This window comes from Dicentrarchus labrax, unplaced genomic scaffold (assembly GCF_905237075.1).
Source record: "Dicentrarchus labrax unplaced genomic scaffold, dlabrax2021, whole genome shotgun sequence".
Lineage (NCBI taxonomy): Eukaryota > Metazoa > Chordata > Actinopteri > Moronidae > Dicentrarchus > Dicentrarchus labrax.
In genome coordinates, this window is record NW_026136718.1 from 3,499,463 (window position 1) to 3,526,669 (window position 27,207).

Sequence of the window (27,207 nt, forward strand, 5' to 3'; positions counted from 1 at the left end):
ACACTGCACACAAACACGCCCAATATAGAAAATGTGGTCCAGGAGTGCATCTATACACGCAGACTTTCATAATCACGCCCTAATGAAGCTGTTGTGATTCTCATGTTATGGATGTCTGTGCGCCTGAGGTGAAAGAGAGGCCAAGGAGCACATAGCTGAGGTTAATGTTTTTATTAAATATATCACCTTTTTTTCTTCCATTACATCTCAATTACAAAAAAAGTGTACATACACACACGAGTGAGCAGTTAGTCACTTTGGAATAGACTCACATAAACAATAATTCCCCCTCCAACAGCAGCATGTAGGTAGAGCAGAGGCGTCACGGTTCGCTGCGGGACTCGCTCTTTGTGGTCATGTGTTCTTGGTCAGAGAGAACAGCAATGTGTAAAGTAAAATAGCGAGTCTTCTTTCGACATATACATCAACACAACTGACAGCAGACACATAAATATTGGAGGTAGGTTAATGTAGAAATACCCGTCTGAGAGGCGACACAGGGAGGCGCCGCCTGTCATGCTATCTGTAGCCCCATGGAAGCATGGGAAATGTTTTCTGAGACTGTTTAAGGATTCCCGACTGAGAGTTTTGCATTCACTAAAAAGAGCTGATCGTGTGTCACATCCGGAAAGAAAATGGACAATAACATAAAGACATAACAATGGCAACAAAATGAATCATAGAAACAACATTTAGAAATACTTCTAAATGACATTTGGTCACTCAGTGCTTTTTGTTCTTGCTTGGTTTGTCCCAAACCAAACCTCCAGACAACTCCTTAAGGGTAGAGCGAGCTCAACTCAGCAGTGGAGTTACTCAGGGCCAAGATACATATATACACTTTATACACCCATAAAAATAATAATATAATAATAACAATAAGGCAAAAAATGATATAAATACTCATAAAATAATTACAAATACAATGAAATAAAATGGAAATAAATAAGGCTGAAGAGCAGAAGTAAATGCATCAATATTAAAATCTTCTTCTCAGCAAAACAAAAATAGATTTTTTTCTCTTTGGGACGGGTGTTTGAAGAGGAGGGAGGGAGGGAGGGGTTTAGGGTGGTTGGGACCCACAGTCCCGCAATGACAGTGTACCTGAATTAAACACCACCATGGACAAGATCAATAAATAAACAGCTTTTAAAAAGGAAAAATCAGTGGCTTGCTTCTTCTTTTTTGTGAGATCTGCATCAGTGGTTGATCTCTTTAAGGGCACTCGGCGTCTGCAGGCAGGTCGGTCGAACCTAAAATCTTCTTGCCGTTCCAGGAGTTCACACACCAGCATCGACCCCTCTGTCCGTCCAGAGAGGATTCGCACTGCAGAGGGACAGAAACAGCATAGATGAGATTTTATTCAGCTGCCTATATTTTCCTGATGCACACACACACACACACATGCACGGTCATGCAGCACTCGCTGGGTGACATCAGAACACAAACACAACCTGCCTGCAACACTAACTCACTCACAAAGCACTTTAAAGCATAATCTTGGCTGCACGCTCTCTCTCACACACACACACACGCACACATACAACTTGCTGAGACTCTTTCATGCTGAGTGGAGTCATGAATCCATCCCCATAACTTCCCCTCACACACACACACACTTTGGAGAAGGCACCAACCTGTTTTGGTTTATAAAGCCCGTGTTTGTCACAGTTGGGGAGGTAGAATCTGGTTAGTTTGTCTCCTAATTTCTGCTGGGATTTGGCAATCTTGTCCAAGGCTCTCTGCAGCTCCACGTGGCACGGCCCCTGCTGAGAGGATGAGTTAGGGTTAAGCGAGCTGTGCATTGTGCCAGCACACAGAAATCACAATCAACACGGCTTTATTATCAGCAAGCACGTGGGCTGACATCAAACTGCACAGAAAACTTGTAAAAACAAGCAGCATCCCCATTCCCTCTCTCCCCTCTCCAGCATCTCTTCAAACAGCACACCAGCTCCCCCTTGTGGTGCACTGGCCCTTCCCACCCCCCCTCAAAAAAAAAAGAAGGAAAAAAAAAGAAAAACCTCCCCAAAAAACTTTTAGTAACACACAGCACTCAGAGGGTTTCCCTGGCTCTCACCTGCTCGACCAGTTTCTTGCGGATGGCGATGAGTTTGGCTTTCATGCTCTCCTGAGCGTCGGCGGCAGCCCTCGGGTCGTAGGGCTTACTGGGGCCGGGGAGGTAGTGGCTGGAGCCGGGGTCCGAGATAATGGCTGTGTTCTCCATCTCAGCCTCTGGCTCTCCCTGATCTGGAGGATGGAATTGAATGAATGTTAAGCGAAGCTGAGGGGATGCAACTGTAAATGGCTCCAGAGGAGATCAGTCAAGTGTCTTTTGGGGGTGGGGGGGTCGTAATAATGAGTATTTGCTGGATGTGGTAAAAGACAGATGTATAAATGTGGAGGTTATAGGCCTACCTTGTGTCTGGGGCTCGGGGGTCGCCGCGGGCTCAGTGCTCTCAGTGCACAGGGCTTGTCCCCGGGTGAGGGAGTGCAGCGGTCGGGGGTCGCCGGGTCTCGGGGTGCACCTCAGTCCGGAGCCGCACGGCGCCGTGTAGATCCCGCACAGCTCCCCAGCAGTCAGGGCGCAGGCGAGGCAGCATCCACAGCCGGGCTCCCGCAACACCTCGGCGCATCCGGGCGCCACCGCAGGACACTGGCTCAGCTTCTCCGGAGTACACGGGGCGCATCGGATCGGCTCTGGCCCCACCACCGGGGACCCCAGCGTCCCCGTGGCCAGCACGGAGCACACCGCCACCACCACGACGTGCTTCAAAGATAATCCACCCATGGCCAACACAGTGAGCTGGATACTAAATATAGAATATAAAATGTAGAGCAAGGTGGAGAGAATAATCAAAGGTAAAAGCCGGATTCCCACGGTTCTTGCTCAGTTGTGTCTTTCGTTTGATTTTGGGAAAATGTCTAACTGTGCGTTGCGCGCAGCCGTATTTATAGCCGGGTCCTCTGTGAGTGTTTGACGCATCGGCGTTATGAATGATTTCTGAAAAGAAGGTGTGATGATACGATGGGCTCTGATTGGCCCGCCTATGTCCGGTCAGGCAGCTCATTTGAATACAACAATCAACGTCAATATTTATTTTGGAACAGGCAGTGCTTGCACGTAGCCTATCGCTGCCGAGTGACGACACCAGTGTTTGATGTTGCAATCAACGACCCCCCCCCCTTTTCTCACCCTGGTGCAACACTAAACTACTTTACTGCCGGACTACAGTAACAACACAGGTTGCGAGTCTGACTCTCTTTAGTGGGGTTTTGTTTTTGTTTGTTTCCATAACTTGTAATGAGAATAAGTTCACGGAGCGTCACCGGGAGCCGGTTTCCAGCCCCCTGTGTGCCGTACGGACACAAACAAGCTCCCCTCTTTGTGGAGGAACAACGTTGTCTATTCATGAGGCTTTGCCATTAATTGTCCTCTCCGAACTTCTTACACAACTTTGGGGAAAAAAGGAAGTAGTAGGCCTAATGAGCGCACATTACGCACGCCCACGCAGCGCGCACAGAGCGTGGGCCCGCGGAGAGCGAACCGGCGGCGCTCAGTCGACGTGAGAAAGCGTCCGTGCACCGGCGGGGGGGTAATAAATCCAACTTTCAGAAATAGCAGCGCAAATGAGGGTCACCGTTTACGCCAGCGCAGTGAGGGAGGGGGGTGCAGGGGGTGCAGGGGGGGACTCTGTGGTATGTGATCCCTCTCTGTCCCTCGCGCGCGCTGAAGCCCGCTTTTGGGCTCAGTCCAGGAGATGTCCAGTTGTAATTACACGTTTCCCGGGACCATTATAGACCAAAAGCTTTTTGAATGGGAGCGGCGCTGACATGACCACAGACACGTCCCTCCTCGCCTCGCCACTCTCTGGGGGGCTTTGATGGTCCCACGGTGGACAACATGCGCGTTTTCACGGCTTTTCTGGAAGGCGGCATTTGGTGTCCTGTCACTGCTGACCGCCATGTGATAATGTCCCCTCTCATTTGCAAAAGGGCTAAAAAAAGACTCTTAATTCGTCACCCACCCTCCACCTCACCCCCCAAAGAAAGACTCCCATCTACTTTCACATTGTAGTTAATTGCCCCCTCCTCATGCAGTGTTTTCTGTTGCATTTGGATTCATGCAATTGCTTTATGGGATTGCATCATCTGTCAACTGGTGTTAACAGTCTCCCTCACGTGATGCCCAGATTTGTATTCCTCAAAGCTGCAGGCTAAATAAAGCTTTTAGTGTAATCTGATGTGGCGTGAGAGCGTTAGACCCACTAACATTTCCCTCCGAAATGTGGTGGAGCTGAAGTGTAAAGTAGCATGAAATGCACCTTAAACCTGCAGTAAAGTACAGTACTTAATGTAGTTACTTTCCAGGGGCTACTCTGCATAATGAGTACTTTAACTACAGCAAATTACTAGTAACTGCAGTTGTGAAGTAACTGTATACAGATGCATACAATTGAAATGGTCGAGTAAAGTAAAAGTATCTTAAAACAGCCCTTAAGTACAGTATTTTACTTTTTTATTTTTTATTTTTTACTTACTTTATTTACTTTCCCCATCACACTCTGTCTCCATATTGCTGATAATAACTGTGCTTTGACTTAAAGCTGCTGTAGTAACTTTTATTAACATAACTTTCTTTTGTCATATTTGCAAAGAAATATCATCACCATCTCGTCAAATTCATTGCCAGGTTATCTCGGGATGAGATCTTACTCGGCTGTGATTGGTTGTTTTCATTCAGTTTCTTGCAGATGCCATCAGGAGCACTAGGAGGAGCCAGAGGAACCTGATCTTTTCACAGATTATCTGTCTCATGTTCTACTGTCAGGATGTAGTGAAAGTTTCAGCAAATGTGACAAAATTTTACTTTTATAAAAATGACCTACTGCAGCTTTAAGTAACATTTTGAATGCAGGGCTTTTACTAGTAATGGAGTATTTGAACTTTGCTGTATTATTGATCTTCGAGTAGAGAATATGTTGATTTCTTCCACCAGTGCTTACTAAGAGCAGTTATTAGATGCTTAAAGGTGAGATAATTGAGAAAATGAGACATTTTACAAACCTTTTATTCTGAAAAAGAAGAAAAAAATCTGCAGAAAACATGAATTATTTTTTGGAGATTAGTTTGTTGTCTACAGTTCTTATGTGTTTTTAACACCTGTCATGTAATTTTGGGCTCATATCAGGTTCCAAAACTGTGTTTCTTTATCTTTTTCATCCCCTACAGATTGCATCTTTACTCTTTAATATCAACATCTCCCTTTTGCTTCCCCATACGTTTCTTTAATGATGTACAAATAATCTCAGCCACACTCAACTCTGACAGTTTTAAACACTGACATAAATGCCTTGTACCAGTCCATCAAATGGAAATATTTTGTGTGTGTCTGATGTTTCTGCGATCTCCGTTAAAATGTAGAATAAAGTTTTGTGGGTTTGAGCAAAGTTTGGCTCCACAGTGTGAGTTTGTGATAACTGACCCACTGACGGGACTCTGAGGGGGGGCTGAAGAGGAAAGAGGCAACATTTAATCCTTTCTATTAATAAAACATGTGATGTGTGCACATGTGCAACCCATACAGTATGTCCTACAGGATGTCCTAATGTTTGTTTTTTCTCACTCTCGCTGAACAGGAAGTCCTTTAATGCATAACCAAATGGCCCCATTCTCATCATGAAAACACTCTAGCGCTAGTTACAGCGGCGGAAAGCCGTTTACTCGAGTACTGCACTTCAAGGTGTTTCACTTAAATTCTCCATTACATTTAAAAGTACTTTGACTTTTTGCATTGCAGATGCTGAAACGTGGATTGGATGCTGCATGGCAGGACATTTATTCTCATTTCACCCACATGTGCAGCACTACTTTCTATAGGCGTAAAGGCCCAGTATGTAACGTTATGTTACATAGCATTAACATAAGCTAAGGTTAGTTAACTTGTGGCACATAAGGCGAACGGTAGTCAGGCCTTATTGTTCAAAAACACTCACAGATTCTGATGAAACTCTTCTCAATAACAGCCTGAGTAAAGCCGGCCTGTAACATCTTATGATACGGCCTTGAATGGCTGGCTGACTGCTGAAGTAAAACATAACAGGGGATCGTGTATGTTATTAGCAGGTTGATGTAAAGACGAAGCGACGTGAGGGATTAAAACATGTTAAGTATTCTCATGGAGGAGCAACCCGTGGTGACTGGTTGTGTGAGGCTGTTTGAGTGGTCAAACAGAACGGAGTTATCTCAGGTCAGGGACAGACCTACTTTTTTCAAAAACACATGTACACAGCGGGATCCATCAGAGCCCCGGAGACCCTGGCCACAGAACCACAAAGGCCTCGTAATGGTTGCTGCAGGGTTTGTGTTTGGGAGCGAGATGATAAGCGGGGGTTTTTCCATCTCTTTCAGATGTCACATGATGCACATCAAACGGCGCTTGGCATTGAACGTCCCAAGACTGGAATGTTTACCTTTGACAAGAGCACCGGGAAAAACATTCTTGTTGTCTCAGGAGCTGCTCACACCCACACACACACACACACACACACATGCAAGCACACACAAATACACACCCACCCTCCATTTATGGAGATTCAAACCTTGCCCTTTGGTGGGCGTCAGGAGGGGGGTATCGTACGACCGATGAGCTCAGAAAAACAGGGTTGTTTGAAATCACACCCACAGAAAGAATGCACACCTGTGTGAATACTACTCAGGCCGACACCCAGAGGCTCTCTGAGGTTAACGTATATGTTCCTCCGTCACTCGGAATAAGAGGTTTGACTCAGTCAGGTGTAATGTTACACCTATGACTCACCACCACTTTTTTAATATAAACGGGTTTAAAAGGGGTTTATAAACTGTAACTAAAGGCCTTGTTATTGTTTAATTCATCGTTTATTAAAGCTATAATATGCTACATTTCCACATTAAAATGTCTAGAAACTCTATGTTCTATATGTAGTTGAGTTGTGTACTTACAGTATCCCAAATGTTTCCAACAATGTTCAAACTCAACGGCGTCATATCCCCTTTGTGCCTGCGTCAGCTTTCTGGTTGTGTGCCAGAAGCTGTCATGCATTGACTGTTTATCCAGTCTGAAGCCACATTTTAGATCTTGGTGCTTTTTAACTCTAGATTTGAACCGTATGAAGGATTTTAGTCATCGGACGTCTGGATCTTAAGTTATCAGAGAAACAAGCTGAGCTAACGTTAGCAGCAGCTCGGCTCGCAGACCCTCCGGGACGTCCTTTGTCTGTCCAACAGCGTGGGAGAAGCAGTGATTTTTAAGGTGGAACTGCTTTATTCAGTGTTTTTAGTGCTTTTAATCAGCGGGAACCACGAACACTGAGGGAATCCTAGCCGGGAGAAGCTGACTGCAATGACGGAGATGGTGGTGAAGATCCCGCGTTTAAGAACTTCTAGTTTGTGTTAAAAGTTAAGACTGAAAGTTTATTACAGCAGTGGACAAATCAACCTTTTGCTGAGGAAGATCAGGTGACTGAAAGCTCCAGGACAGCTACTAAATGGACCCTGTGGTTGGATTGTTTTGTGAACTGCTGTTTCCAAGGTCAAACATGAAGTTTAAATCTCAAGCTTTATTCATGCTGATTAATCGGAAAGGCCCCTTTAATGACAACAAAAAACTGCAACTTTAGATTTGATGGATTACTGGGCGAAGTAAGAACCCTTTAATTAGCGACTTACTGACACTTACAACCCCGAGCCATGAGTTTCTTCCTGTTGAATCAGTAATACAACAGTTAGAAAGTTCTGACTCACTTCATGATGAGTCGTCGGTCAGCAGTTTAACTGATACCAGGAAGCAAAACCATAAAAATGTTCAGTTTGAATGGGATGAGAACAATAAAAGAAAATGACTCACTACGGATATCTCCCCCCACTTTTTCTTTTCTACGAATACACACATAATTACAATAAACTGTTTTAAAAGAAAAGAAAATGACTTTACTGCTTCAGGCACAACTTGAATATATTATTAATTACTTATTAAAGACTGGACTTTTTGACCACTAGTAAGGTTATGGACATTGACAGTATATAATCAGTGCACAGAGCTTCTGGGTCTGTAAAGTGAAGCCAGTGCAGAAGTACCTTAACCCTGCATTGTTTCTATTGGCCAGCAGGAGGCGACTCTAGTGGCTGCAAAAATAATTTAGTTTATATTGACTCTAATGTCAAAATTACCCTAATTCTAATGAGTTTATGGTCTCACTCTCTAGTTTCAGTCTTCTTCCATACAGCATGATGTGCATTTAGTAAATGACGGTCCCATTTAGAGTAAAATAGGTTAGATAGATGGTATGCTTTAGGGCGGGATGCAGCAAACCAGGCAGTGCTAATATGAATAAAGATTCTGTTACTGTGTTGACTGTCTCTCTCCTCAGATGTATTCAGAAACACATTTCACTGTCCTGTTTATCTGTATTACAAGAAAGTTTGAGACCAGGCTTTTTTTTTTCTTCTCTTGAAATGGAGCCAAAACCAAGAGCAGGCCAACTCGCAGTAGGTCACCCAGCAGCTCCCTGCTCTCGTCCAAATATGGTCACTTCTGGCTCCAAAAAACAAGATGGCAATGGCCGTACTGCCAGACTTGAGGCTTCAAAACAGTTGTCCACAAACCAATGGGTGACGTCATTCTGGGTTTACACTTGGTTATGGATTTTTATTTTTTTATTTTATTTTTTTTATGAGTGGGAGCCTATTTTGTTATTGTGCACATGCACAGGCAACAGGGGTATTAAAGCCCATCCGGCACAGCTCTCAGGGTCACTGGAGTACGCAAGGCTCTCCACCACGTCATGGTTGCAGTGCAAGAGAGACCTCAAGTACTGTAGTCAAGTAAAATTTTGAGGTACTTTAGTATTTTCCATGGTATTTTTGTACTTTTTACTCCACCACATTTATTTGCTGTTCTTACTTTTTACATAAACATGCTTATATGATATGATGCAGTGTTACAGTACTAACTAGCTGATAATATTTCCACACTTCAGTGGACCAAAATACACATCTGGCACATGTTAGTGAGTCACAAATAAAGGTTTGTATGTCACCAGGTCTGCAGTTGTGATTCATTTCTAATTAGTTTTCAATAAATGGACTTTGGTCCAGATGTTGCTGCAGCTTTTTTCCAGCAGGTAAGTGATTACTGAAGAATTAGAGAGTTATGAGACAAAGCAGGTCATAGTTTATGACAGTGGCACTGATGTTGGCATTACAAGGTTTATTATTGAATAAAAGCTCTTCGCAGGAGCAGTTTATTCACTGTAAAAACTGACGAGTTAGTTTAACTCAAACTGTTTAAGCATTACAGATATTTGATTTGAGTAGCAGTAACTGAAGTATATATTGTGAAGGTAATTTGGGTAAATTAAGTTAATTGTACCAATTCCATTCAGTTCAGTGAAGTTACACTCATACGCAGCATTTCTCCAAACTTATTTAAAATAGTTTAGTAACTTTAAGGCATCTTCTTTATACAAATGTTACCACTTAAGTTGCAAATTATTACATAACCTGTCAAAACAACCGACGTACGATAAAAATGATTTATAGTTAATTGATTATCAAAATGGCCCAATTAATAAGCCAATTAATTCTGTGGGTTTTTTTTATGACAAACATCAAATCTTTACACTTCGGGGAATCATTAAGAACTATTTGGATGCATAATTGGGTTTATGATGATTAATGAGCTGAAATAAAACCACATTACTTACACTTACACTAATGCTTTAACGTCAATGCAACAAACTGGAATTTGGAATTTTAATTGTGTATTATTAATGTGAGTGAGTGACTTTTATTAAGATGTATTGTCAGGTTTTACAGTTTGGGTTAGGAATGGAAAACAAGGATTGGACACTGAGGAGGTTGGACAACCTGGTTCACAGCATGTAATCTTAAAAGGATTTAATTTACATCAAAACACTTGTGAGAGTTGATGTACTAGTGCAGATGGGAGCTCTGGTCTCCGTGAGTGAACCAGCGTTGTCTCCGGTCCCAGGACACGTCAGTGGCGTGGTCTGGTTAACCAGCGTCCTCTCTCAGGGCTGAGAATCAGCAGCCAGGAATGTGATGTGAGTGGGCACAATGACGCTAATCCCCAGCAAAGTTGTTCTTTTTCTTCTCCTGTCCTTCTCACAAGATTTCCTTAATCGGATAATCCATGTCTCATTAAACAGGCAACGCAGATCATAGAATGAGGTCTGGGAGAAAAACACTGAAACAGAGCCGGGGTCATTGATGGCGGACAAGTGTCGGGGCGCTCTCGCTGCTGTAATATTGTGAATGGGAAAATGGATTTATTCATGAGAGCCTGACGTCTTGGCATGTTGTATGATGGTTCACATGTGTGTCTGTGTGTGACTAAGTGTGAATAAGTGTATATGTTTGTGAGCTTGTGATTGTACACTTGTGTGTGGGAAACCCAGGAAATCCAGGCTCCCATGCGCCAGCATCCATTGTGTTTAGTTTCCTCCTCTCTCTCTCTGAATGACTGTGTGTGTGTATGTGTGTGTGTGTGTGTGTGTGTGTGTGTGTGTGTGTGTTTTTAGCTGCAGTGCTTCCCTCTCTCTTGTGGCTCTAATGAGAAGTAGGAGGAAGTCCGAGCCAGAGGATTACACTTGGCAAAGTTAACTGGAAACAATCTCCTGAATGGGTCAGGGGAGCTGTGTTGGTAGGATTTTGCTGTTATTATGTCCCTATGCAAGAAAATGTTTTCCATCCAAACTCAGCATTACTTTAATCACCCTCCTCCCCTTTCCTTCCATCAAATCTGTGTCTGAAGATCCTTTTTCAATTACAATAGAACAGCCTGTCCAGAACATCCACATCAAAGAATCCACAGCAGTAAATAAAGAAAGCTCATATACAGTGAGGAAGACACAACCCTGGTGGGGTGTACAGTCGCCACTCTTTGGCTCCACTTTACTTTCATCGTACCCAAGAGAGGCCAATAATCGTGCAGCATGGAATTACAGTTGAATAAAGTGTATTTTTGGTACTGAAAAATACATTTTCCACACATCATAACGAGCACATAATGAGCTTCAGATGAACCATAAAGGACACATTTTCCCTCACCTCTAATGGAGTCTCGCTGTGTAGATTGTTTCAGTTTTATGTGCTAGAATCTGAGACCCCTGATGCCTTCCTAAGACTTGGCTAAGACAGGGTCACAAATGATACAAAACAAAACAAAATCAGGCAGCAATATTAAAATCAGATAACATCGAGATTGCTAAAATAAGCTATGAATGGAGGCAATTAAGAAAAGGAAGTCGTTTACCAAAGAATTTAGTCTTTAATTCTGCCAGATTCATCAATTTCAACTCTTGGCTCTTTGTCCGGTCTTCATTGACAGACAGCGGATCTTGTGATTTCCGACGATGACTGTAAGATGTGACATAAGTTTGTAGAAGCGACAGAATGGCTTCAATAAGTAAAGAAATACTCAGATCGTCGGCCAACTCCAGAACACAAAGCACAACGATGAGTGAGTGGTTTTAATTTGGTCACAATTTTCAACACGCTGTGATAAACAACGTTTCTGAGGCCAACATGTGGGGACATTGTGCTGATGTATTAATGCACAACAAATCCCCGTAATCAAGAACCGGTAAAAAGGTGGCAGCAGTGGCGAAAATAAAAAAAGTACCAGAAAGTTGTGATGCATTTGTGGTTGAAGTGCTGAGTTAGGATTAGCACCCTAAGAGCGGGCACTAGACCCTAGAGCCCTCTCTAAACACTATCATGTTTTCTTTATTATAAATAGAAAGTAAAAAAGTTCCCCTGTAGGTTTTGTCTGCATTCAACACAAGCTGAGTGAGCTGAGACTGCCAAATACTGAAGGCAGACTGGTGCCCTGACAAAGGAATGTGACAATAATGTATGTAGTAATTGAGTGTTTTTTTCGTACTTCAAGGGCAACTTGTGTCTCCAGAAACAATGCTCCCTGTTATTGCTGTTAATCCACAGAGCTTCTGAATAACTGCGGCTGTTTCTTAGAAAGCAAGATATTTTCCTCGGGAAAGACGTGCTGCTGTTCAATTTTGTTAAACGTTGTTTTTTAGTACTTTGAGAACCAAAAATAAAATTCCTTTTTCCTCCAAGGGACAACCTCCTTGGGATGGAAATAAACACTTAAAACTATCTGTGTGGCGAGATGCCAGTAAGCCTTAGAAGAAATATTTTATATTTATATTTTTGAAATTTTGGTGATGGGACGTCCCGTGTCTGTCAGTCTGTATTGTTATCCAGATCTGTTTTTCACAGGGTTCATCAGTTTTACCTCAGTTCACCCTGATCCACTCTGCTCTGGAGGTTATTGAGACATTCTGGAGGTTTTAAGGTGTTTTCTTTCAGCTCGTCACATTCCATCTGCGTGTGCGATCAGAAGAGACCAAACATATGAGAGGCAGGCGAAGGTTAGTAAGGGTCACTGCTGTTCTTACACAACGTGGAGTTCATTGACCCTGTGTGTTTCGGTGCCGATGTGCTTGCAGGGAAAACATAACGTAAGAGACAGAGAATAACAGTCTTGCGCCGGGGAAGTCCTTGATGAAAAACAATCTTGTGGGAGGATGTTTTTTCTCTACTAATCAGAAAAGAGCAGTTTGTGTTTTTGGCTCTTCTTTGAGAACCCCCCTAAGAAGCGTTTTGTTTCACAACCTTGCAGAAGCTCTGTTGTGACACAAAATTTCTTGGAAGAACATTTTCAGTTACCGTACACTAAAAGTATCTGAGAGCTTAATGCTTGCATATGGATGTAATAAAAGCTAAAATGCAATCCCTCGGGGTGAAGCATATGCTTTTACTCGAAACTGTGCTCTGTGGCTGACAGTGAGACGGTTTTGGGAGACTAAAAAGTGGAGCAAACACTCTGAACTTCAGATCCAGAACTGGTTGTAAAACCCCCAAGGTTTCATATAATAGCAAGAAAACTTCAGTAACTAAACAAAAGTCATTAGAAATTGATTATTCAACAGTCCAACCTGATACCAAAACTGGTACCAAAGATCTTAAATGAAATGTCTTTTCCTCCTCTTTACCATTTTTTAAATCACCTCATCAGATTTACCAGCAGTTCGAGACCTACGTGATCCGGGAGACCGGAGCTTGATTCTCATGACGAGAAAGGCCTCAGTTTGTCCTCAGGTACATGCTGCAGACGTAATACATGTTTTGATGTTGAGCTGCAAGTTCACGACTTGTTTGGCCTCACTCACGCACAAAAAGGCAGTCACTTAAACAGAGATATACAAACATGCATGCAAATAAATAAAAAAAAAGGAACGCACAACATCTCCAGAGTAAAACATGCACTTAAGCAGTGGGGTTGTGTTTTTCCTCCCACGCTCCAGTGTCCAGATTCCAGCAGGGCTTACAGTAAGGGATGTTATGACACACGGGGGTCATTGGGTAAGCAGTGCGAGGGAGGGGCGGGAGCAGTAAAACTATCGTTAACCCTGCAGAGTGTCCCGGCTGCGTCACTGCAACGTTCTCCCCTTCAGCAGCGTCTGACTCAGGCTGCTGATAGACGGCTGTTCCGCTGCCCCACAGCTGTAAACGAGGCCTGAAAAGACCCATTTCCGCTGGCTTATCTCAAAGTGTGTGAGTGTTTGTGTTGGCACTCCTCAGCCGGGTATGTTTGATCATATCGGAGAGTCCAGCAGGTGGTAAACACACACACACACACACACACACACACACACACACACACACACACACACACACACTGGCTGCTTGAATTTCTCGGTTATCAACAGAAAGTGGAGTATTGACATCCTCTGCAGTGATTGCACACAATCAGCATGAATCACAGAGCTAATAGGAGAGAGGAGGAGGAGGGTTGGCTCAATGGTTTATCATTTACTCGCTGAAAAACACAACCTTGATGGTTTCATGTCAGGGCATGATCCTGTTGTGTTACCATGACAACCTGTCACTCAAGATGCTCCGCATGCCACAGCACTTCCAGCTACTTTACTATACACACACACACACACACACACACACACACACACTTCTCACATCACTGATGAATGTTTGGAAGTCGGTTCTTCCTGCGACAGGACTTGAAACATCCCTCCGCACTCAGCTCCGCACACAAACAGACACAATGATAAGGCCTCGCATTTGTTTTGCTTTCTTTTTCCTGTAAACCCCCCCCCCGTTCCTTCGTTGGATTCCTCTGTTGGGGGGTGAGGAGGTGGGTGAGGAGAGACACAGAAACATGTATATCTTGCTGAGGGCCTGACACCTTTCTCACACTCCTGACTCGTGCACTGTCCTCATCAGTCATTTTCAACCACAGAGGTGGGAATCAGACAGGTGGAGCTTTTGGTACTTTTATTGTATCATTGTTTGTGTTTTGTGCTGTTTGGTTTGCTTATGTGTGTGAAAAGCCCGTCTCAGGACTAGTTCAGGCTATAAATTCTGTGGTATGTGCCATTGGTGATCCATCCGAAGCACAGATTGCCACCCCCTTGCCTCACCCACCCATTCCAGTGTTGGGTTTGTCCTTTCTGGGCTACTGTAGAAACATGGCGGACTCCACCTGGCTCATTCTAAGGAAACGAAAACACAACGATTCTTATATTTAGGTGAATATACACGAATGAAATGATCCTGCTGGAGAAAACAGATCAGAGCTGAGAAATATTTAAAGATGCTTTGGGTTGGAAGCTTGAAGATAGTTGATTGTTGATTGTTGCTGACCTGCATGAGAATGAGACTCGACTCGACTATTCTTGTTCAGGCCCGGTGGATTCTTGCAGATGCCATTAGGAGCGCTAAGAGGAGCCAGAGGAACCTGATATTTCCACAGTTATCTGTCTCATGTTCTTCTGCCAGGATGTAGTGAAAGTTTATTTTGATAAACAGTAACCTACTTAATTAACTCTTAACTTCTGCTTTGTATCGTACCAATCATCCTTTCTAAATTAATGTTCTTTTTCACAATGTTTTGAAAAGTGCTACACACATAAATGCTACCATTATTATTGCTAAATGATTAAATTAATTAAAAATGAATTGAAGATTGATTGCTGATTTATAAAAGCAACCTTCGTACAGCCCTAATGACGTGTACTCTGCTTAAGTTTATTGTGTTTTTGCTACGTGACACCTGCCAAATTCTTTTTCTGAGCACTGAATAACAGAAACGTATCACTCTCATGGTCATTGTTATCTACTCATATCGTTCAGTCTAACCCTGCTGTCGTGTTTTTCTGGTAGCAGACGTGTTCATAACATCAGCATGAGGCTCCTTCTGAACATCACTGCTGGAACCAGGCTGACATTGACCCCGACGTAGCTTCTTACATCAGATACTCTGTTTTTCTGCTGTTACATAACTTTATAACAGAGTTTGATGGCCTCTCCATATGCACTGTGTGTGTGTGTGTGTGTGTGTGTGTGTGAGAGAGAGTTGGTGAAAATGAGCACAGGAAGAGCGCTCTTACTCCGGGAGACACGTCCCCACTGGCTTTATTTTTGTAATCATAATACGTCAATATCATTGCAGTGCAAACACTTAGTATAAAATATCGTCTTTAACAAAATTTACATTCACATAAAACATCTCAATAAATACATCTTCAACAAAAGAACTTGACAAATATCGTATCATTCATTATATATCTCTTAAAAAGACTCTACAATGTACAATAATAGCTATTAATACCTACATATAACAATTGAAACCCGTATCATACAGTATGAAAATATCCAATTTACAGGAAAAAATATTGTACAACTCCTTTCCATCAACTTTCCATCAACTGTTTAAAGCAAGTGTATAAAAATCCTCATTTTTAATCTCTTAGAAACTCAAAGTAAGCATTCGAGCTACTATATATACTTTAAAATCTATTTTAAATATGATAAAGAAGTACAACAACGTCATTTCAGTCAGGTTATGGTTTCCAAATAAATCTCTCCAAAATCAACACTTGCCGTCACTTTGAGTTACAAAACTGTTCAGGAAACAGCTCAAACAGTAAAAATACAGGCATTCAACAAAAGGAGAATCCACAATAACCGTAGCCACACATTCAGTTGTGCTACAGCTCGACAAGAAAAGTTTGATATGTTTATGAAAATAGGTTGGCACGTTTGAAAACCAGCTACCTGTTGACTACAGCAGGAGCGGGGAGGAGGAGGGACCCCCGGCCTGATGTCAAACCATCCTGAAAAAATGTCCTCAAAAAGGTTCGCACACCAAACTCATGAAGAAGACACGGGTCAAAAAAGCACCTTACATTCAAGAGGACCGCTACCTTTTAGCGCATGCACGAGGACTACATTGAAACAGAGTCACTGTGTGTCCGCTGCTCGGCCTGTATTAATGTTTCATCAAAGCATGCATGTAAGAGCCACAGGCTTGCAGGCAGTGCATGCTAGAACAGATTAGAGGAGAGTTAATGGCTGTGGTAAGCCGTACTGTGAGTAACATGCTATACCATAAAATAAATCATCTGGATTTGTATGAGGAAGCCAGACACGGAGGTTTGGGTGTCTCCTCATAAACAGCAGTTTTCTTCTCTTTACCAAAGCAGCTTTTAGTTCATAAAAATAGTAGAACAGAATATCTTAACAATAGAAAATATTTCTTAATAAACAAGCACGCAGAAAAAAAGGTTGTCTTTTTTTTTTCTTTTTTTTAAATGAAGGAATCACACTCGCACGATACAGAAAATAATTTCTAAGTCATGCTTCAACTCCACAGAGATACAGACTGGTGTGGCTAGCTATGCACACTCTATTGGCTACATACACTATCAGGTCAAAATATAGGATCCAGCTGGCTACAGCATGCAAGGGTGAAGAGGCTGAGATAGAGAGACAAACCGCGTTATTGCTACACTTTGACGAGGAAGAATCTGGAAGTCAAGCATCACAGGGAAACAGACAGCAAACATGACTGGAATGCAGCAGTGGCATCATGCACTTAAAGACACCGAGCAGCTCGGCTCAGGGAATCAAGAGTTTAGCTCATGTGCCGTTAGAAGGTTAAAGTGTTGGGGGGGGTGGGGGGGGTTGTGGCGTAGGGGGTCACCGACCCGGAAATGATTGAAGGCAATGCCCTGTCGCGTTTTGGCAAGTTTATACCTTTAACTGCCGTTTACAATTATACATTTGGCTTCATCTACTTTATAAACGTGTATCTCTTGGACTACAATGCCCCTGCCGATCAATTCATCTGAACTGGTGTCCAATAAATCAATAAAGGATCTAAAAGGCAACAAAACAAATGGCAAGAAACTCGTCGTGAGGAGCGGTCGCTAAGGCAACAGCACTGATTTGGTTTCATACTGAGAGACAAGGGTCAGCTAACGTTGTTGAGGGACTTTTTCGCGTGTGGTCGTTGCGAGAGGTTGGCGTGCTACACTATCAATTGTGCATTGTTTTTATTTCTATATTTAAAAGTCGTGGACGCAGTTTTGGGAGTCGACTCTGAGACACCCTTGGCCTTTGATTGATCACAGAGCAGAACGTGGCTAAAGCAATCCTGTATCCTGTTCACGACACCGAACAGGACTCGAGTGTGGAGGGAGAGTGCGAAGGTCCGAGGCCGCCCCGGACTCCCGTGATCAGTCCTAAACGCAGTCCAGGCCCCGAGTCCAGGCCTCCCCATTGGACGATCAGTGCCTCAGCCTCTCTGCGTCCCACAGACAGTAGAAGAAGAGTGGAGACTGTTTCTTCCTCTTTTAATAAACTCCCTGCTACCGCTATCTTGCCGCCATCTGTGCTATTTCCCCACCTCCACTCACATTTTCTCGTTTTCCACGGTCACCATGGAGACAGCATCCGTCACACCATTGCCGTGGGGGCCGAGGGCAGGTACCTGGTGGTGCTGGTGGAGGTGTTGGGTTTGACCATGCTCGGGCTCGGGGTCCTGATGGTGGCGTAGGTGGTGACCGTGGGGGCCGGGCTGAGCCTGGTGCACACGCTGCCGTGGGTGAATGCGCTCGGCCGTCGCTCGCCGTTGCCCGGCTGCTGCTGGATTTGTTTTGACGACCTGCTGCCCTGCCTGCGCCCTTCCAGGAAGTACGTGAGCATCTGACCTTTGCCCTTCACGCTGACCTGTCCGCGGCAGACGAAGTTGTAGTGGTCTGTGATGAGACGGTGAACGTCCTCTGTCACCTGGAGGAAGAAACACACAAGGATGAGGTTTCTCAGTGTTTATCACTTTGAGGTAATTCTCCACCAGAGTAGCTTTGCATGATTCCATCTTTAAAATCATCCTTATTTATCTTATACTGGCCTTTCAATGAGCTGGTCCGGCAAACACCTTTTTTAGTTTGAAGTTTAGTTGTTCAAACTCAGATCCAGTAGCTGCACACTATGCCACTGGTGGCTGTGTTGGAAAGCAGCATGCATGACCCTTTCACAAGATGTCAGAGATCTTTTTACTTTCCATTTATGGCTTTTTTTAAAAGCATATTTAGTCTTTAGAAAAATTTAGAAATAACAACAGTGGCTATCTATAAACTGATGTACAGCAGTTGTAACACTTATTTTCTCAAAAAGTGACTTTATTTGGACTTTAAGACTAAACAGTCTTAAATAACAAAGTACAGTAGTTTATTGACCAAGTACTTTTATACTTTTTCTTGAGTGGGTTGTCAAATGGTAATTTTTCCTTTAACTTTATGGGAGTAATTGTACTTTTACTTAAGTAAAGGTTTTCAGTACTTTACCCACCAGAGTGTCTCAGACTGTATCTGAATTGATTTACCTGTTTTGGATCTCACTTCATTACTATAACAACAAGCCTTCAGAAAGCTACAGCCGGCTGCTGTTTGCCAAGAAAAAGCTAAACTAAAAACTAAAACTAATCTAAACCACAAACGGTTGTGCATTTGCTAATTGTTTTTTTATTCAAATACTGGTATGTGCACCTTCAATATATATGTTTATTTTTTCTATGCTCTTTAATGTCATGTGTAACAGTATTTTGGGGGTATTTATTTTGTGTTGCATTTATTGATAAAATGCTGCTTTCATGCTGCCTTTGGTCTGTCTTGTCTGATTTTATCGGATTAAATAAAGTGACAGGCCGACGTCTGCATACCTGTATCTTTCCTTGTACTCCAGTGCTGTCCATCCGGCTGGCTACATTCACCGTGTTTCCCCAGATGTCATACTGAGGTCTTCTAGCTCCGATCACTCCTGCCACCACTGGTCCCACATTGATACCTGGAATGAACAGAACCAGACAGCTGAAACACACCCACAGAGGGTTGAACTGATTTTTTTAAAACTTGTATTAGATGTTCCAATGCCCCAAAAAGTTGTTTTATTTCTTGCTGTGAGAAGTCATTGATCACCTCCAGAGTGATTTTAAGTTTTTTGGGCCAAGTCCAAGTCCAATCTCAAGCCCTGTCAGACCAGAGTTGGGTCTCGTGTCCTTCAGGGCAGGCTCTAATCAAGTCACAAACCTTCTGTCCCTGAATGCTGTCGGTTAAACTGACATCAATTCTGTGTTTACATAACCTTTTCATACACAGGCCTGATGATAACACACTCTTAAGTGTGTTTCTATCACTTTCACGGTCAGGTCAAAACTTGACACTTGAATGTTTTTGCTTTCAAGTTTCATGTGAATTCTTTACAGAATCCAAATCCATTTCTGTGACTTGAGTCTCGAGTTTTTAATAACCAAAATAAACACATCCAGTTCATCATCACATCCTCTGTTTTTTCCTTTGTAAATTCCATTGTACACACTTGAATCATTCTTATTGTATTTGTTTGTTACTTCTGCCTGCTTTTTTAATATATTTTATTTGATCTTCAGTATAGGTTTTACTAAATACCATCATTATACCTGTAAAATCGATTTAACTGTCATTTTTATCCTTGTATTCTATTTATAAATCTACCTTATCTAATGTTTAATCCATTCTCTTATTATCGTCATCTGTGATGCACTTTAAACTGCACTCAACTGTATGAAAGGTGCTATACAAATACAGTTTGATTGATTGATTGTTATAAAAATGACTGTGATTGCACACTGATGCAGGTTTTAATATTCAACACAAGACTTCTATCTGTATGCCTGCATAGCTGCTGCTGTCATTCTACGCATGTCTTTAGGAGTGCAAAATAAATAAAATAATGTCAACCAATTACGCCACAATGCAAATCAGAGGTTGTAGAAAAAGCAAATCCGGGACAAACTTTGTTTTTCTGCACTTTCTGGAAATCCAGCATTACGCAGATTACCAAAAGTTTCGCTTCTGCAAAGAGGGTTCAGCCGAGCACACAAACATATGGAGCCCCACAGTCTGCAGACAGGATGGCACTGTATACACCAGGCTACACTGGGATTAAACAAGGGCTCCTGTTGCATGCTCCCCACAGGATACCCAACACAATGGAACCCAGAACTTCAGGTCTCGCTGTGACGAGCTTCCTAGAGGGAACGCTCTTTCTGTGATGCATTTCCCACCAAACTTACCGGCACTGAGCGTAGATGGTGTCCAGTGCAATAGGTCATACGCTCAGAAACCAGTGTTTATATAGACCTAGGTGTGTGTGTGTGTGTGTGTGTGTGTGTGTGTGTGTGTGTGTGTAATTTCACTCACCTACTCTCAGAACAAAGTCATTGTAAGACTGGTAGTTGATGGCATCCAGGACGTCAAACATCTCGATGGCGAAGTCTGACACTGTGCATAAATGTGAGGTGATGGACTTCTTCGCCTGTGAGTCAGAAAAACACAGAAGAAATACCAATAAAGGACAGATTTATGCACAACAAGCACGCTTACATGCAATTTAGGAAGCGATATTACCCTCCGGTTCTTTCCCTGACGTGATTATGCACATTATTATCTACGAGCGCCACAGAAGTCAATCCACCTCTGTTGACGGACTGTTAAAGTTTTGCAGAAGTTGCAGAAAGGGCTCTTTTGTTTGTCAGCTTTGCAGGATTTAAAGAAACTTTATGAATGCAGAATACGCTGACGCCACAGAGGCCGGTAATCCCCCACAGAGGATTTGTGGATTGAAACGTGACAGCGTTCTAAATATCAACACCAAGAAAAGAACAACCTGGAAATGCTCTCAAAAATGCTGTGTGATTTCTGAACAGTTACAAAACATGCTAATACCCTGAAAACACACACAAAAACTTATACCGGATCTAAATATAGCTACTGCATGTGTACCTTGGAGGCAGTTGTAGGAACCAGCCCTACTGCAGCCATGTATGTACTGCCAATAGTCTTGATTTTTTCAATATCCTTGTAGCACTCTTTGTCCATCAACTGGAAGGAGAGAAAAAAATAAGAAAAAAGGGATAAAAACAGGAGGAAAGCATTACAACTATTACAAATTTCAAATCAAATTGGAGTAAATTGTCAGTTTAAGTTTATATGTATTATAGGTTGTGCTGGCAAACAAATCCAAATGCAATTTAAAATGGACTATTTTTGCATGGTTGAGTAAATGAATGCTTTATGTTGCTGATTATAGATTCAAGCAGGCCAAAAGTCATCTGTAAGTAATTCCTTATTTTGAAGAACTTTCCCAACCGCAACCATTGCTTATTATATTGCATCAATAAACACAGTATTTTTTAAACCCTCAGTCATGGCCACAATGTCATCTTTGAAAATGACATTATGGAGGTTGTACTACCCTCCAAAGTCTCCGAGCAGGCAGACACGAAACCTGCAGGATGAATGTATAAAAGCTGCAGATATTCAGGACGGAACAAAAACTTTTTGCTCGCCTCGTCAAAGTCAGCGATGATCTCATTGAGCAGCCTGAGACACTCGACGCCCATGTTGTTCCCGTCCAGCTCGATGTAGAAGTCGTTGAAGTTGGCGATGGAGGCGAACAACACTCCAACCTGAGCGTAGGACTGGTAGTACAGGTCCTGGAGAGGAGAAACGTTACAGTGTGGCCTGATCAAGCTGTACTGTACTGAAAACACCAGGCTTTCAACAAAAAGGGCAAAGAACTGTGGGCAGGAGAAATCACAAGGTATTAAAGGGTCAGTTCACAAACATTGCAATTGGGAATGGTATAATAATTTAACAACATACGATTATTATTGTGTATTGTAATTAAAAATGTAAGTATATTGTGGTGAATATGCATTATATAAACACTTTTTTTTGTGCCTTCAGTGATGGAAACAAGACCCAAACATTACCCTGGAATAAATGCACAGTGCTATCCAAGAGACTGGATCCGGCCTTACCTTCACAGGCCGTCTTTCCCATTGGAATTTCTCTGTAGGCCAATTAATGACACGTCACGTTAGTTTTGCTGAAGCCTGTACTGTAAATTATACTTGCATACACTGGACTACAAAAGAATTTGTGTCCTTTCGCCATATATTATACACCAAGTTCAAACTGTGATGGAAATTTACGGCATTTCATGTCTTTTTTTATAATTACTTGCACACACTGTATGCTCCTCTTGGATGTATGTGTATTTTGATACAGAAATAGATTTCACATGGGGCACACAGTAGTTGCTGCAGCTGTTGCTTCACATTGAAGATTCAAGAGAGCTGCATTATCATGTTGTCTCCAACAGCAAAGCCACAGTTGTATTCCGAATGAGGAAAATAAGGATATAAAACAACCGGAGAGTGCTGGGACCTTTCTGATTCCAATTTAGACCCAAATCTCAGGAATGAATATATGTGTATAAAGGGCAAACAAAGCAGCATGCTTGCTGGTCACCACTGTAGCTCTCAATGTAATAAAAACAAATTTTCAATCATTGTGTTGGAGCAGTGAAACTTTGAATTCCAGGCAGAAGAGTCCCACTGCGCTGTGTTATGAATACAGTGTATGGGTGAACTTTAGCCCAGAGGAAAGAGAGGAAGCCTTTCTATACACTGCAACTCCGAGGGGTCACCAATGTGCCGGAAACATACTTCCTGACTTCCTGCCCCCAGTGTTTACTAGTCTCAGCCTCAGACGATCCCTGCACCGTCTGATGCATAGGCTGCTGATTGTTAAAGGATAAGACCGGCGTTACTTTAGCTTTTTATTATTATTAACAAATCCCATGACAAGACCAAAACCAACACTGAATTGAACTTACTAACCAGTGCAGTCTGTGTGGCTGTGTGCCTCTGTGCCATCGCGCTCCACTGTCTTCTATTAAAAATAAACCACACTGGTGCATCTGGGTCATATCATGTGCAATGTATTTTATTCCTCTCAGCTCATCAAACCAGCAAAAGAAGTGGAGCCATGTCCTGCAGAGCATGCTCAGTGACGTCTGCACGGGGTAGAAAATGCAGAGCTACAACGACCGTGTTCACCCAGTGCACAAGTATTGCTATTTTATGTGTTTTTATTAGCTTTTAAAAGAATAATAATGAACTTATATAGTAGTATAGTAGTGCCAGGCAATATATAGGCCTATTGGATGAACAGCTATACTGGTTTTAATTTGCTGTAACTCAACTGTTTCTTGTGTAATAGAACATATCCCATTAAATACTTAAATACTAATGTTTTATGTCAGTTTATAGTGTAGTATAACTACATGTTTAGTTTTGAAAAGGAATCAATGTTAAAGTTCTTTTTACGTAGAAGTTTGCGCAATAAAAACATTTTGATTCCTTCATATATTGTATCATATAGCAGGGCCAAGATGCCCTATATTTACTTCTGTATTTCACAGAAGTAAATATTTTACTTTTACTCACTACATTTTTACACAAATATCTGCTTTCTCCTCCTTACATTTTAATAACAGACTTGTCTTTTATCGTTTTTGTTGTTGCAACATTGCACACGATGCCAAAATCAATACCGGTGCATATCACACATGACAAACGTAACCAGACGACACAGACAAAGAGAGGGAGACCCGACCCTGTCTGGAGTTTCAGTTAGCTTTACACAGCTGGTAGAAAATGTCCTTCGGAGAAACCGAGAGACATTTTCACTTTTACTTGAGTAACTTTATTTGAATACTTCTACAAGTCTCTCTACTTCTATTTGAGTAAATAATGTGTGTACTTGTGCCGCCTCTGGTCGACATGGGGAGTATTAGACTACAGTTGTATAATGTGTTCTGTGGCTCTGGCCATCTGCGTTAATTCTTGTTAAAAGTCACAAACTGGGGGACATTGGAGTTTAAAAGACCAGGAAGAGAAATAAAGACGCTGTCAAGGTGCATTGTGGGATATGTAGGATCCTGCATTTTTGGAGCCTGACCCACTTTAGTTACTTAAAGTTTGAATATATCGGCTGCTGCTGCATTCGTTTTGACCACCCTTCTAAAAGTGAAATACTTAACTGCTTTAAATCTGTCGTCTGTTGCGATCAATCAAACCTATATTTATATTATATATTAGAATATATACAACAATATAGGAAGAAATTGAAGGGTGCTGTTTGTTTCCTTTCACTTTGTTGCCTTTAATTTTTCCCCTGACAGGAATTATGGCACAGTTTTCACTTGTTATCAGCACACACTTAATGTTTCCGTACACACTCGTAACTTTTACAAACTAAATTTAGATACTAACGTTACACCTACAAACATTCCCATATGTAGCCTGAAGAATCTGGACCCAGCTTTAGTGTTTACAAACCGAGCCTGTCCTCCTGAGGGGCTATGAATTTCCTGAAAGGATGTATGTTTTCATCACTTCCTTAGAAAGGGGGTGAGGAAGGAACAGAGATCAGTGGAGGGGATGTTCATCAATCAGTGGATCCAGACACACAGGGCTGTCAGCTCACACTTCTACTTTAACACTACAACACATGGTCGGGGAAGCAGTGCCATTGTCCTAAACAGCTGGGATATTCCCGCATTAAGACCCCAACACTTCCAGGGCATGTAGGAAATTGTATTGCAAGTTTTTTTTTTGTTTTGTTTTGCATATGAAAACAAAAATGAAGCAAGCGATCCACGATCCAAGACTGATTTACTGATTCATGGGTCAAAAGAAATCTTGATGCCTCGGTCAAACTGGGCTACATTTGGTTGAAAAGTGACTGGTGGTTTTTAGACATCTAGGCCTCTAGATTCACAGCAGCACAGGCTGACAGTATAATCTGAAAAGGTGTATGGGTTGTACCTGCAGCAGCCATCTCAGCGACTGATGACATGCATTTATAACTGTTTACAGAAGTTTATCGCCCTGAGATCCGGACGAAACAATCGTTTGTTAAAATTTACTGCAGCTGCTGATTGCAAAGTCCCATTCTGTAAAAGATCACTTGAATTCTGCTGCTAAGTTCATCACTTTTAAATCATGAGCATTCCAGCAACAAACCTGTGCTCATGTATAGTTTTTAAATGTCTTTAATTGTGTGTTTTATGTATCTTTTGTATTCCGTTTAACATCTTTTTATCTTGTTTTAACTTCTTATTTCCATAAAAGCTCTTCTAGAGATGGGTGTAGCCATAAACACTATAAAACTTGCATCGGATTGCTGTTTTCAGTCTGTCTATGTTAACTGCAATGTCTAAATCAAATACATCCCAAAGAAACAAATAATAAATGACAGAAACACTTCATCATCTTAAAATACAGAAACGTGTCCACTCGGCCGTCTGGGGATCTCATTTCACAATAATTATTCAACAAAATCCAGATGTGTGTGCATGAAAATAGCAAGTCTGAATAACAATATCTGTTATTGATTATGCTTAATATATTTCATGAATTCAGCAGGCGATGGATTATTTGATTGATGTCGTAAATGGAGTGGGAACTTTACTAACGTTATCAGCCACAAATCATTAACAGAGGTTTTCTCACGAGGCTTTTCATATAGAGCAGGTCTAGACTGGACTCCTTACAGAATGATTTACAGAGGCCCAAAAAGTCCCACCATGAGCAAGCTCTTGCTGACAGTGGCAAGGAAAAACTTCCTTTTAAGAGGCAGAAACCTCAAGCAGAACCCAACTGTAGGTGGGCGGCCGTCCAGTATGTAATTAGTAGTCAATCTAGTAACTCACTTTCCCGATCCAGCAAGTGGTAAAAAAAGAAAAAAACACAGAGTTTTTTCCAGAGCTGATGATGGAAGTAGGAATAAGCTATCTCCCTTCCTTCTCCTCTCTGTTGAGAGTTTCACACGCTCAGTATCGACCTGGCACTCGTGAGAAAATGGCAAACAGATAAAGGGAAGTTTACTAGCATTTCAATTATCCTGGAAACAGAAGTTTAGTAGTTTAGATATTGCACAGTTTTCCCCACGTTTGAGAGCAAGGTGGATAAAACAGAGTTGTTTTTCTGGGGGGGCGTCTAGTTTCCCTTTGCCGTAACAAGAAACCGACGTCATCTCACTTGCGTGACAGCTTAGAGTGTCTTTGTTATTTGAAAAGCACTAATAAATAAAACAATTTGGATATGGGCAAGTACAAATTTACTTTGGAGAAGTAGATTTCTGACCTACTTGCCTGACGTAACGTTTGGACCCTGATTGTCAGGTCATCCTTTATTGATCCACATATCCATATATAAGTACTGGGAGTCGTGGGCAGCCACCGTCCTTGGTCAGGGGCGTTGACTGTAGAAAGTACCTAACATACATGTTTCTGATGGTGGGGGAAACCCGAGGAAACCCACACAAACACAGGGAGAACATGGAAACTCCACACAGAAAGGCCCTGCCCCAGTCGGGATCCAAACCGAGGACCTTCTTTCTGTGGCGGCAGTGCTAACCACTGAGCCACATTGCGTGTTTGCTATGATATTTCTCTGTCATCAGTATTGAATTTTAAATTACGACCAGTTTAAGGCTGTAAAACTTGAGGTCCTAAAGTACATAGAACTGTTGAAACTACAGAGGTAAACTGAATGTTTCAATCTGTAGTTTGGGCGTGCTTCACACTGATATATATGCAGTTAAAACAATGGTTACAAGTGTTTCCATTGTGGGTCCTAAGATGAATTTAATGAGTCTGCAATTAATTTTGTAAAATGTTTGTTTTTCTTGTGTAATACAGTTTATTTTTTATCTCTCCACGTTTATAAAAATCTAATGGAAAATAAGTCAGGAGACATGAACCACTGACATCTGACATCTAAAGAATATTCTCTTTTTAGTCAAATCTGGCTCAGTTTTAACTCAGACGTCTCGGTGCCTTTTGACTTCCAAATCCCTAAACCAGCACCTCCTGGGAGTATCAGGAAACACTGGCAGGTTTTGAGTCTTTTGCCTGGTTTTAGGG

General features: G+C 42.1%; 2 protein-coding genes across 2 annotated transcripts in view; both read right to left on the reverse strand.

The window, feature by feature from the left end:
- Window positions 1-156: 156 nt before the first annotated feature.
- Window positions 157-3,017, reverse strand: igfbp1a (insulin-like growth factor binding protein 1a). The gene is given in 5 exon segments (XM_051377947.1): window positions 157-1,217; window positions 1,219-1,326; window positions 1,638-1,766; window positions 2,081-2,250; window positions 2,419-3,017. Coding segments are annotated over 5 exon segments (798 nt in total). The 5' UTR covers window positions 2,792-3,017; the 3' UTR covers window positions 157-1,199.
- Window positions 3,018-15,488: 12,471 nt separating this feature from the next.
- LOC127350890 (adenylate cyclase type 1-like) overlaps window positions 15,489-27,207 on the reverse strand; it is a 51,078-nt gene continuing 39,359 nt past the window's right edge. Inside the window, exons 16-20 of the mRNA XM_051377942.1 lie at window positions 21,776-21,922; window positions 21,210-21,308; window positions 20,628-20,742; window positions 19,109-19,233; window positions 15,489-18,177 (exon numbers count right to left, since the gene is read on the reverse strand). Of these exons, the coding sequence (XP_051233902.1) occupies window positions 17,845-18,177; window positions 19,109-19,233; window positions 20,628-20,742; window positions 21,210-21,308; window positions 21,776-21,922 (819 nt within the window). The 3' untranslated portion in view covers window positions 15,489-17,844. The remainder of the gene's footprint in view (window positions 18,178-19,108; window positions 19,234-20,627; window positions 20,743-21,209; window positions 21,309-21,775; window positions 21,923-27,207) is intronic.